The sequence below is a fragment of the Polypterus senegalus genome, chromosome 10 (assembly GCF_016835505.1).
Source record: "Polypterus senegalus isolate Bchr_013 chromosome 10, ASM1683550v1, whole genome shotgun sequence".
Classification (NCBI taxonomy): Eukaryota; Metazoa; Chordata; class Cladistia; order Polypteriformes; family Polypteridae; genus Polypterus; species Polypterus senegalus.
In genome coordinates this window covers 61652319-61665503 of record NC_053163.1, presented here as the reverse complement: position 1 = coordinate 61665503, position 13185 = coordinate 61652319, and the positions used below count along the sequence as shown (strand labels likewise).

The 13185-nt window shown below is 35.4% G+C and overlaps 1 protein-coding gene across 3 annotated transcripts in view; it reads left to right on the top strand.

The window, feature by feature from the left end:
• Window positions 1-13185, top strand: part of gcna (germ cell nuclear acidic peptidase) — a 60939-nt gene that overhangs the window by 28892 nt on the left and 18862 nt on the right. Inside the window, exons 1-9 of one of the 3 annotated variants that reach the window (XM_039765841.1) lie at window positions 5144-5471; window positions 6556-6649; window positions 7722-7944; window positions 9278-9353; window positions 9463-9512; window positions 9876-9942; window positions 10114-10193; window positions 11709-12185; window positions 12684-12864. In XM_039765841.1, coding sequence (XP_039621775.1) covers window positions 6560-6649; window positions 7722-7944; window positions 9278-9353; window positions 9463-9512; window positions 9876-9942; window positions 10114-10193; window positions 11709-12185; window positions 12684-12864 — 1244 coding nt within the window. In that variant the 5' untranslated portion in view covers window positions 5144-5471; window positions 6556-6559. Of the gene's footprint in view, window positions 1-5143; window positions 5487-6555; window positions 6650-7721; window positions 7945-9277; window positions 9354-9462; window positions 9513-9875; window positions 9943-10113; window positions 10194-11708; window positions 12186-12683; window positions 12865-13185 lie in introns of those variants that run through there. The other 2 variants (XM_039765840.1, XM_039765838.1) reach the window with 2 other exon arrangements.

The following is a 13185-nucleotide window of genomic DNA, read 5'->3' as shown; positions in this document are numbered from 1 at the left end:
TAGTGAAAAATGCACCGGAAACTGTAGCAGTGGTATTAGCAGTAACAGCTGTCAACAACATTACTGAAAGTTTAATTATTATTTATTTACTCATTTTTGGCTTTGCAAAAGTGACGCAAGTAAGTTTTTAATTAACAAACTTAGATCATCTCTCTACGGGGTCTCAAAAGACCCTGCCAGTATAGGCTGTGGCATCTTGTGACCTTGAACTGGCTGAAATGGATTCAGAAGTTGAATGAATGGGTGAAATCTCTTAAATTACGACAAGAAAGAGTAACAGAACAGTATAGACCAGGGGTTCTCATACTTGGTCCTGGGGGACCCCTGTGGCTGCAGGTTTTTGTTCCAACCAGCCTCTGTTTTTAATTGGACTCCTAGGCTAATTAAGTAAACTGTTGTTTCCCAGATTCTGTGTTTTGGGAACAATATACAAATTAGAAAACTAAGTATGGTAAAAAAAAAAAAAAGTATTAAAATGTACTAAGCAATTATATGTATTTTTTTTCTTTTTAATAGTATTTTCATCTTGATTGTCATTCTACTTTTATAGGTGTTCTAATTGTTTAATTAATCAGTTATTTACTACTTTGTGGGGCTGACACTAAAGTAGTTGCAGCTTTTCACGATTGAATGTTGTTTGCTTGGGATTCTGCTCTGCTTGTTTTTAATTGTCATTATTAAGATTCAATAAAGGGAGCAAACTGCACAGAGAAAGTGCGAAATATAATAAAAAGAGAGTTAAGAATTTAAATCCATAGCAAAAACAAATATTTCTAAGTTTCTTATAAATGTAAAAATCATGCTGCTGTGCTTTTCTGAATGTAGAATAAAAGATAAATAATACCAGCTAATTAAATGAGATCAGTGCTATCAGGTGTTGTCACTGATTAGTGATCTGGTTGGAACAAAAACCTGAAGCCACAGGGGTCCCCCAGAACAGATCGATCCCCACCCCTGAGAGAGAGAGCGCAAGCCAAATAACGTTAAATTTAAGGCTTGTAAACATACCTAATTTAAAAAAAAAAATTCTCTGTGCTTTATGAACTTATTTTAAAATATTACTGATTAGATCCTGCCATGTTTTGAAAAAGGTCTGTACAGATCCTCTAACTGAGTATTTGATTTTTTTCAATTTCAAATAATATAACACATCGGTTTCCCACTGACTTAAAAGAGGAGAGTTTGGATTCTTCCAGTTTATCAGAATGAGTCTGCGTGCCAACAGTGTAGTGAATGCAATCACAATTTGTTTGTCTTTCTCCACTTTAAACCCCTCTGGAAGAACCCCAAACACAGCTGTTAATGGGTTAGGAGGGATTGTGAGTCCAAGGCTGTCTGACAGGTAATTAAAAATTTTTGTCCAGAATAATGTTAATTTGGTGCAGGCCCAGAACATGTGACCTGTTGAGGCTGGGACTTGGTTGCAACGTTCGCAGGTTGGATCATGTCCTGGAAACATTTTGGAAAGTTTTAGTCGAGACAGATGTGCTCGATATATAATTTTGAGTTGTTGATCCCAAGTATTTAAACTCATCCACCTTCGCCAACTCTACTCCTTGCATCCTCACCATTCCACTGACCTCCCTCTCATTTACACACATTGATTTTGTCTTGTTCCTACTGACCTTCATTCATCTCCTCTCTAGAGCATATCTCCACCTCTCCAGGGTCTCCTCAACCTGCTCCCTACTATCGCTACAGATTACAATGTCATCAGCAAACATCATAGTCCACGGGGACTTCTGTCTAATCTCGTCTGTCAACCTGTCCATCACCATTGCAAATAAAAAAAGGGTTCAGAGCCGATCCCTGATGTAATCCCACCTCCACCTTGAATGCATCCGTCACTCCTACCGCAGACCTCACCACAGTCACACTTCCCTCGAACATTTCCTGTACAACTCTTACATACCTCTCTGCCACTCCCTACTTCCTTATACAATACCACAACTCCTTTGGAGGCACCCTATCATATGGTTTCTTCAGGTCCACAAAGACACAATGCAACTTCTTCTGGCCTACTCTATACTTCTCCATGAACATCCTCAGAGCAAACTGCATCTGTGGTGCTCTTTCCTTACATTAAATCATACTGCTGCTCACTAATCATCATCTCACTTCTTAACCTAGCTTCCACTACTCTTTCCCATTACTTCATGCTGTGGCTCATCAATTTTATCCTCCTGTAGTTACTACAGTCCTGCTCATCCCACTTATTCTTAAATATCAGCACCAGTACACTTCTTCTCCACTCCTCAGGCACCCTCTCACTTTCCAAGATTCCATTAAACAATCTGGTTAAAAACTCCACTGCCATCTCTCCTAAACACTTCCATGCTTCCATAGGTACTGTATGTCATCAGGACCAATGGCTTTTCCATTCTTCATCCTCCTCATAGCTGTCCTTACTTCCTCCTTGCTAATCTGTTGCACTTCCTGATTCACTATCTCTACATCATCCAACCTCTTCTTGCTCTCGTTATCTTCATTCATCAGCCACTCTCCTCGCTTGTGAATACGTTTCCATCTTTATCCTTTATTACCCTAACCTGCTGCACATCTTTCCCAGCTCTGTCCCTCTATCTAGCCAATCAGTACAGGTCCTTTTCTCCCTCCTTAGTGTCCAACCTCTCATACAACTCATCATACGCCTTTTCTTTAGCCTTTGCCACCTCTCTCTTCACCTTGTGCCTTATCTCATTGTACTCTTGTCTACTTTCTGCATCTCTCTGACTATCCACTTCTTTGCCATCCCTTTACTCTGTATACTCTCCTGTACTTCCCCATTCCACCTCCAGGTTTTCTTTTCCTCCTTCCTCTGTCCAGATGTTACGTCAAGCACCCTTCTTGCTGTCACCCTTACTACATCTGCTGTAGTTTCCCAACAGTCTGGTAATTGTTCACTATCACCCAGTGCCTGTCTCACCTTCTCCCTAAACTCAACCTTGCAGTCTTCCTTTTTCAACTTCCAAAATTTGATCCTTGGCTCTGCCCTCACTCTCTTTCTCTTCTTGATCTCCAGCGTCATCGTTTGAATCCACCTGACTTTACTCTCTTTCCATTTAGTCTTTTGCACACACAATAGATCAACCTTCCTTCTATCCATCATATCTGCTAACACTATCCCCTTACCAGTCATACTGCTAACATTCAAAGTTCCTACCATCAGTTCCACTCTCTTTACCTTCCTCCTTTCCTCCTGCCTCTGGACACAACTCCCCCCTCTTCTTCTCCTTCTTCTTCTTTTTCTTAGATATCAGTTGTGTATCTAAGTGCACTTAATATTGTTGTGATCAATTAACAATAATTGGCAAGAATTTGCATAATAAATAATGTAGTCAGATTTTATTTTAAGAAAAACTGTAATTGATAGGTGGTGTGTCTTTTTGCTTTGTTTTCTTTTTAGCGTTTTAAAAAATGCTATGGGTTATCTAAACAGTAAGTGAAGTGTTTCCAGGAAAAACAGTTATTATAGGGTGGGTCTTGGAAAGATAATCTTGTGGTAAAAACCTGAAAAAGAGAAAGAAGTAATGACACTGCAGTATTCTGCAGATATATAGAAGACAGGCAGCATATGTCATGTTTAGGAGGTATGAGAGGGACTGGCAAGGAGAGCCACTGCGAGTCTGGTAAGCTGACAGGTGGCAGCAGATGTAACGAAACTGAGATATTTGAGAATATGTAGCCCCAATGCCATGCTTATTTAAAGGTCACTCACTATTGAGGAGTGGTAAAGTGGGCAAGCCAAACCAGAGAAAGAACTCACAAATATGGTATATGGTTTGACTCATCTTGATATCTAATTGTGCACTAGATTCATCTTTTGAGGGTTCTCCTATGTTTTTGGTTCTCTAGACCTGAAAAGCCCTCATTTTTAGGCCATTTCTGGGCTATATTATGTGCTGGAAATTACACCCTTATAATAAAGAGCAAACCAATAGGTGTCCTCAGCAAAAATAATTAGAAGGACTTGAAGCTGTGAATGTCACATCAACCCACCCCAGGGGTTCACCCCCTAAATGTTATACCTGGGGTCAAAGTTACTCATTTTCACAAAACATCAAATGAAGTGGGGGTCTGTAATATAGGGACAACAAGTGCTTTATGCAAGTCTGAGGTTGCAGATCACAAATCTAATAATAGGTTTGAAATTTGATTCTTTACTACACCCAGAAGGTTCAAATTGACAAATTTCAAACATAAACATTGGGGTATTCTTTTAAACTATACCAAGATCAGTGATTACAAATTTAATGTAATATTTGAATTTTGATCCTTCAGTGGGGATGAAAGGGTGGGGGTGAAAAATGACAAATTTCTATTGCATTCAAGAATATTTAGACTAAGCATTTAAATTGAAGCACACTTTTTAATATTTAAAACATCTGACACAACTATTCTTGTTTATTATGTACTTCAACCTCATGAAGGAAATCATTACATTTCTTATGAATGCCCAAAACTGGGGAGGCATATGACAATTCAGACTTTTTTTGTTTTAGTTTTTTAATTATGAACCAATTCCTGCTACCAATCCACCTTAATAAAAGGACAAGTGTCTGTGTGTCTGAGTTCTTATATTTGCTATGTCTTTGTCAATTCAACAGATGGTGCATTACTAGTAATAGTTATTGCATCTGTCATTCCAACAGTTGGTGCATCACACACATTAACACTGCATTTATGAAACTCATGCCAAATGGCATATAAATTAGATATATACGTCACATTTGTCATTCCAACCAATGGTACATCACAAACTTGTGTAGCAATGTATTTTATTTTAATTATTAAAAGGAGGAGCCAAGGAAAATGTTTGTAAAGCAGTCTAAAAATGAAATATGTCTGTATGTGAAGGATAACCAGAAAAAGAGAAAACACACTTCAAGTTTTGAGTTAAATGCTAGTTTTGATCTTTTGCCTTTCATCCAGGCTTTCCTGAATATTCGGATAATCATTGCGTTTATTATTAAATGGTATTAATATGTTAATTTAACTGAGGGTTGTTCCATTACTTGGATGTAAGTCTAGCAGCCAGAGACCCAATAAATTTGTATCGTTTTAGACATGTGGCACTATTCTCATTCAAACTGAAACTACATGCGAAAGGTGCTATACAAATAAATTGTATTATTTTTGAAGGTGAAAATCGACGCGATAGGAAACTTAATACGCTGGCCTGTGAGCGTAAAATGTGCAGATCAGTCATTATGCGCGACAGTCCGGCCAGTTTAAACAGTTTGGAGGCGAACATAATCAAGATTAGAGACTCGTACAACAACAGTGCCTGCAGCTACCCGATCTGCGCCCCGCATGCGCAGTAGTGATTTTAGGCACCTTTGACGCGTGAGGTCACCAGAGTGTCGGCCAGGAAGCAGAGGAGGCGGCAACAGGAAACACCACGACAGGCGGCCGATTTGAAATTTGTTAAGAGTCTCGTTAAATTTAGACGCTCAACAGCGATAGTTGAGGTTGGTGTTTGGTCTGTAAGTAGCAGCTGTTTAGTCGTCTTTTAAAACTATTATACCTGGAAGACCTTTTTTCAAATAAGTAAACATATTTTGCCAGTTGTGGATACGAATGTTGCTACTGTACAGCTCGTGTCCCCAGTCCTTTTTTTGCGATGTACCGCCGTACTCTCTGTAGCGCAATAGTCAGCCAGGAATTTATTCTTTAGTGTTCTAAAACGATATTCCAGAATGGAAAAAAAACCGACTATCTTTACTAGGTTAAATCAAATCTCAGTTGCCTAGAGCGCTTTGATTAGAACCAAGTGAACGTGCCCTTCGATAGTACGTCATCCTACTGCCAGGGCTTCCCTTTCCTTAGCATGGAGCTCTACATTTCATGTTAATGAACAGTGTGGTTCGCTTCTTGATGCAACACACCATTTTTATAAATGCATTCGGAGTGGCGTATGCAGATGTTTTTTAAGTACTCGATTTATGCATTTCTTTCGAATTTTCTTCGAAACTAGCAAAAAAAGAAACCGTCAACAAAAAATTATACCATGTATTTATTAGTTTTCGGTATGCCTGTCATTTGCAAAAAATACCTTCTTGCATCAAGGCAAGATGCACTCCTAGAAGAAGACACAGGCGTTTAATTTTTGTACATCCCACCTTTTAAGAATCTTTTTTGCACAGTTTCACGCCAAGAACGTATTGTTAAGTATTATTTTAAAGTTTCTCATTAGTGCCAGTACTTTGACTAGATATAGCAAAAATGCTTAGGGTATCACTGGGCACTTTTAGGAAGCATTTTAAAGGTTTTCAATATGAAGGAATCAAACCCTGTATACATGAACAGATGTCAAAACGTAAGTTAAAAAGAGCAAACAGCTATGACTGAAGGCAAAAAGATTAAGTATTTTGCATACCAACATCTGGAACAGTCTAATTCGGGGATGTGAGCAGTTGAATTTGAGATGTTTATGCTTTGATAAATTAAGTTTCATGATTATTTTAGTTAACTTTTTTTTTCTAATTTTAACTACTAAAAACTATTACTTTTACAAGTGGCTCCTATTTTTTTTTTTTACTTTACATATTTTAGACTCATGGATGACACTACAAGAAGTCAATTCAGTAGAATTGCAGAACAGATGGGTTGGACACAACGTGGAGATTTAGACAAAATAGAGACAGAGGTAAGTGCTTTTAGAATGTTTATTTAATGTTGCTTTTGGTAATACTACAGATTTCTTGCATTTTATACCTGTTGTCAATGTAATTTACTTTCAGATTATGAATTCAATTCATATTAAGTGTAATAGCTTCATAATATTTTCTAGCTATATACAATTATTTTAATGGATGGAATGCAATGTCTATGTAAATCCAGAACAACACTAACTGATGTTCAGCCATGGACTGCTGCCCACTTGTACTAATGCAAACATGCTTTGTTCATTATTTATTATACCTGTAAAAATTGATTTATCCTAATCTTTTTTTTAATATTCCTAGTATGAAAATAGTGTAACTGTTCAGATGATTTTATACAATAGTAGTTCTATACAGTTCCAGAATTTGGGCAAGACTTTAAAAGTTCCTTTAGATTTTTTTAAGGTAATGGCTGCCAATATTCACTTTTTGTATAAATTTGCTTTCTTCTGATGCATACAATAGGACTTTTAGGTGTAAAGCAGGAAATATCATAGAATGTGTTAGTGTGTGTGTGGTTTTTGGTGGGAAATGTCTCTCAATTTTAGAGTAAAATACTCCAAAGACTAAAGTTTCTGTAGTTTGTGGAGGTTCAACAAAGGGAAGCCAGCGTTCTGGTTAAGTCCAATGAGTTTTAATCCTGTTATAATTTGTGAGTACTTTGTGCAGGAAGATAATTTAAAAGTGTACAATAGGAATTCTGTTGATAGATTTTTATTATATAAGAGAAGAAGAGAGAATGCCAGACTCTGGCAGTGTTTATTTACAACAAATGGTAAAAAGACATCCTGATTAATTAAATTGAAAGCCCTGTGTACTTTAAAGCATAAATATTAGACATGTGACCGTGAACAATTGAAAATATTTGTCATACCTCTGGAGTTAGGCTTTGTGAAGTGAGCTGCACATCCTTCAAAATGCAGTTCAGCTGTTTTAAGTTTGCGGTATTTTTATTTTTATGAATGGTTTGTTAATTGATACCTATAGTACAGATCAATAATTTCTAAAAAGAAGCATTTTATGACAGTTTTTATTATTTCTGTTTCCTTCATAAAGCTGTTAAAGAGCATTGGAAAAGGAAAACGGTCTGCATTGCTTGGCTGTGACTATTTAGAGGACAGTGAGATGGATCAAGTCAGAAAATGGAAGCCATCTGACAGCGAAAGGGTTTGCAGTTCCGCCAAATCCAAAGCAGACTTTCCAGACAGTGATGTCTTCAAGGGTTTTCATCAGCTTAAGATTGACCTGCACTCTAGTGATGATGAGGAATTTGAACAATGTGTGTATTTTAGATTAACCACTTGTATTTGAAAAGATACATAGTAAACTAGGCTTGATAAGTATTTACAGTGTTATTCCTAAAAATAAAGTACTAAGCTTTACATATTTACAAACATTCTTATTCTGCACATCATTCCTAATTAATTGGGCTTGTACTATTTTATGCTTGAGACTTTGACTTACAGTATGGAGATTTTTATTTTAGAAATTCTTACAATTTTCTCAGATTTATATTGACCTTGGAATATCTACTTTTGTTTTTTATGTAATATGCTGCCGCAGTGTTCTGCTTTTTAGAAGAGATTTTGGCATATATATCACAAGTCTTCTTGCATCTCCTGTTGACATCACATCATTTTTGAAGTAGGGTGTTACCAAATAAATATTTTCGTGTTTCTTCACATTATCATGGTGGAGCCATGCTTTTTTGATGCTTTTTAATGCATCATAGTCTATTTGTCGCTGAGTATCCTAAAATGATTTATCATAGCACAAAAGGTACTTAATGTCTGAATGATTGCAACATTCTATGTGCTGTGGTGCTTTGTTCATCAAGTAGCTGTAACAATTACTTGTGTTACAGCTATTACAAGATTTAAAAACCAAGACATTTAAAGGACAGTATGGTAACCCAGGATTTTAAAGTTCATATAATGATGATTGAAAAAGTATTTTAAAAATGTGATGCCATATTTATAAGCCCTACAAAGTCATTGTAAAATCTGTGTTACAGGCAAAGTGGGTTAAGATTTTGAACTATAAAACACAAATCTGCTGTGTACGCCTGAAAAAAATCACTTAAATTAGCAAATATTACAATGCATAAACATCTATTCTGTTGTACTAGAGTATACATTCATAATTTGTGTGTTTAAATTAAATAGGAAGTTTGCGAGTGTTCCCTTTGATGGACTACTGTCCCACCTACAGTTTAATTCTTACCCTGAACTACAGTAGATAAGCAAGTTACAAAAAATGAGTGGGGGAAAACATCAAATAGTGAGACCACCTTCCAGATTAGTTGGGTAAGAAGCAGACATAAGTGCCCTGGAAGAGAAAAACACAAATACTTGTTTTAAATGTTTCAAATTGTGGACCATTCCCTCTGAAAAGAAATGAAAACAGCTTCAATATAACTTTTTTTCTGAAAATAATTCAATTTTATTAATGGGTGTAAATATTGCTGAAGGTCATTTAATATATACCACACTATATTATGCTTGTTAATTTTAGTGTAACATAGTTGTATGCTGCTTTACATTCACATTTTCAAAAAACAAATTTCCTTTTCTTAGTGGATAAAATTTTTTTTAATTCCTGCTTTATTACAGTTGTGTTCACAAAGACTGAACAGAAGGCTTCCAGAAACAAACCTCATCACAAGTGCCAGTCAGAAAAGGAGGAAGAGTAAGTTTAAATAAAATCATATGTGTTTTTAAAATGATCATCTTCAGTACTCCAGCCTCTATCCTAAATGGAGAACTGGTCTAACTAATTATTGTTTATCTCATTTCAGTCTCAGGATTACTGTTATTACTTCAGAGAGTGATGAGAACTTTGAAGATTGTGAGTCAAATGTGTTTTTTCTCCCCTTTGACTAATGCATTTATAGTACTTTTTTTTGCTTAACTTGTATTAGCTTACTGTGTCAGTTTGAGCAACCATATTTGAGTTTATTGTATTCTATTATTAACTTTGTTTGGCACCAGCAAACAAAGTTAATAATAGTCTCGGCTTTCTATATATTTGTTTTTAAGTAGCTTTCATTCAGTTGAATGCTATTATGTGTCACTGAAGTAAGCAACTTCATATTAGCGATACAGCTGGTTGGAAGTTCAAAGGATGGATTTTTTTTTTTTTTTGCAATTATTTCTAATACAAAAGCTTTGTTAATTTTATTTTCTTACTGAATTGGTTTGTTACCTGCAGTTCTGCAACAAGTGAAAACTCCTAAGAATACACCTGCTCCTCTGATGGAATGTAATAGTGCTAAAAGGTAGGCAAGTCAAACATCATAACGAGCTGATTATGCTGTAAAGGCAATCTGTAAATGTAATTTTTTATTTTGCTCGTAATCTTTAAAAATTGATTTATACTTTTGGTAGTACTATTTATCATTGTTATATGCTTATTTTATCAGAACAATTATTTGTCTTTTTAATACTAGCCTGAAAGATTTTATTGTAAATTCATCATCAGATGAAGACTTCATTATAACAAAGAAAAACTTTGCCTCTGGGAAGAAAGGTGAGTGATGGCATATGGCTTCTAAAGCATTTCTTAAGTTTATGGAAGACTCCTTGCAAAGCATCTTTACTGTAGAACCAACAGTGTAAGTTGTCTCTTGTATTATATGGTTGTTTTTAAATTGCCTAAGTGACATACATTTTAGGAAGGTTTTTCTTTTTCTCTTCTTCAGTAAAGTGGTAACCAGTCATTTGGAGACTTAAAAGTATGACAGATTTTAATAATGTGTACACAATAAATAGATATAGCAACTGTGACTTTGTAGTTGTCAATGGATTCATGAAAATACCACAGTATTTGCTGCACCAAATATTAGTGACCACTTATCTCTCCCATTGTGCCTCCAAATTACATGCAATCTGCCAGTATTTGCCTTGCCCAATTTAAATGGATTTGACTTCACACACAATCCTGTCCGTTAGTTAGGATAAACTTAAGTATATTTGGTGTAAAATTAATATTATTTCATAAGATGCATTTTCAATCAGATAGTGGAAGACAGCCCAAACCTAACCAGGCAGCTTCTGGGGCAGACTGAAATCCTAATGCGCTTTTTATCAATATTTTATTAGAGAGAGAAAAAAATACAGAGCACAGACCTCTGGTCGACTGTTGGATCATCTGTTAATTTTTCTGTTGTCACAAGAGAAATATAGTTTAATATGACCTTGAAAATTATACAGTATAAGAAAAAGTAAGTAGAAACAGGTGGTCGACAACAATAGTTTGGTTTTTTTTTTTTTTTCGTTTTTACGTCTTCTAGTGCAGAGATGCTTAATTTTTCCACGTACATTCATGCTTTATTTTAGTTTAGAGTTGAATTGTTTAGATGGCATATCACTTTCATACTGTACTCTATTACTTCTTGACTCCCACAGAAGGTTAAACCACTAATGGAATGTTTACAGCATAGATTTTGGTGTAAAATTTTGTATTTTAGTTTATTGTTATGCATAAGTTGAGCATTTGAGTTGATTTTCGGTTTTCACAGTTCCAGGGGAAAACCAAGCTAATTATGTAACCTGCAGTTTGCAAACATTTTAAGATGGAAAAACAAAACTTCTACATTGGGAGAACAAAGAATTAAATTTGACTAGGGGACATACCTGTCTAAAGTCTGAGCTGCAAACAGATAAGAATGTGAAAAAATAAAAAGTTAAAGTCCCTTTTTAAAGCCCTAAAGAAAAGGGATGAAAGTGCATGTGTGGTTATTTTTTTTTCTCCTTTATACCCCGACCATTAAACCTCCATTAGTATTTGAAAGCTAAGCAGTGTTTGGAAAATTTTCTTTGTTGGTAGAGGTTTATTAGTCTTACACTTTCTAAATTTTCTAAAACAAGCTATGCTATACGCCTTTCAATCTTTTATTATTTCATTATACAACTTTTAATCAATGTGATACCTCTGGGCTACTACCATATGGATGTCAGATTAAAGATATTTTGTTTTCTTCGTCTATAATATCTGATGCTTTTTGTTGACTTAAGATTTTAAGTATATTTTTCTTTTCTTAAGGTCTTCGAAGTACACCAGCCAGTCAATTGCGATCAAAGGAGAAGCCTGAATCTTTTAGTTCACCTGTCTTTCTCAGCAGTAGTGATAGTGAAGACGATGGGAGTATAATAAAGTCAACGTGGAGGTCACGTCACAGCAAAATAAAATCTAATTCAAGGACCAGTAGTTTTAAAGATTCTTTAAATTTTAAAACTAGCACAAGTCCAACAAAAAAGCTACCTCTTGGGGATGTGAATTCAGGTCTTGTTAAAGGTAAAGCCCTTTCCAGTAATGAAGTAACCAAAGGTTGGAAAGATTTGGTTCAAAAAGAGAATAAATGCGAATCTGCATCAGTCCATTACGAAAAGAAATTCTTTCATGCCACTGACAGCTCTGGAAACTCTGATGAAGAGATGGCATCACTAATGGAAAGAATAAGACAGAAGAATCGAGGTTTCAGCTGTAGCTCAACAGTTGCAAAAAGTCCAAGCAAAGATGGTAATAGTTTAAGTGTCTAATATCAGGTGTTTTTATACAGCAACATTAAAATATAGTTACTTATTAACTACTACTTTTTCTAAAAATATATTATCAAAGCCATACTCAATAGTAACAGCATGCAACTCTGGAGGAATAAAATTCTGTTTAGAGTGCCCATGTCATTCACACCATTTTACCATTAAGCTGCTAATTATTATTGTAACATGAGTACTTTCTGTATTGTGAAAACATGTAGCTGCACTGTAAGCAAAAATAACAGCTGCAAAAGGATGTTGCTACTACCATACTGTTGGCATTTTTAGCAAATCATTTTTAATATACATACAGCTTGTGTTCAATGCTTGTACATTATATAGAAACAGCAGTACATTGGTTTAGATTGCCTAAAAGTATTTCAAATAATGAATAGTGTGGTAGTTTTACTTGTTTGCTTTTGCCCAACCCTAACCTTAATTCAGATGTATTTTAATTAAATTTGTTTGCATTGGTTTTTAGAAATTGTAAAGGACAAAATTAGGAAACCTGAAGGATACCCGAAGACAAAGAAACAGAATAAAATCTCTACACCAATATCTGCACCACCAAGTACAGAGTTTTCTTCCAGTGAGACTCCAATTCACCTCACTGTAAGAAAATTTGGTACAAGTCAGAGTGAGAAAAAGCCTTCACGGGACAGGTATGGATTTGTGTTGTACCTCAATATGCTAATTTTGAACAGAAAAGAAAATGCAATTACAAGGTTTTATACAGTACTCCTAATGCTCCATAAACACAGTGAATTTCTGACATATTTTGGGATACATTTTAATAAAATTGTTTGTGTGCTGTAACGCAAGAGCTGCTGTTACATTAATAGTTTAGCTTTGCTCCAGTATCGAGAACATAATATCCTTTAAGTTTAGCTTTATTGTGCCCTTAAACTGCAATAATCAGTATTAACAGTAGCAAAACTTACATTTCTCATTATTTTGGTCTGATTTGTAAGACTTTTATGGCA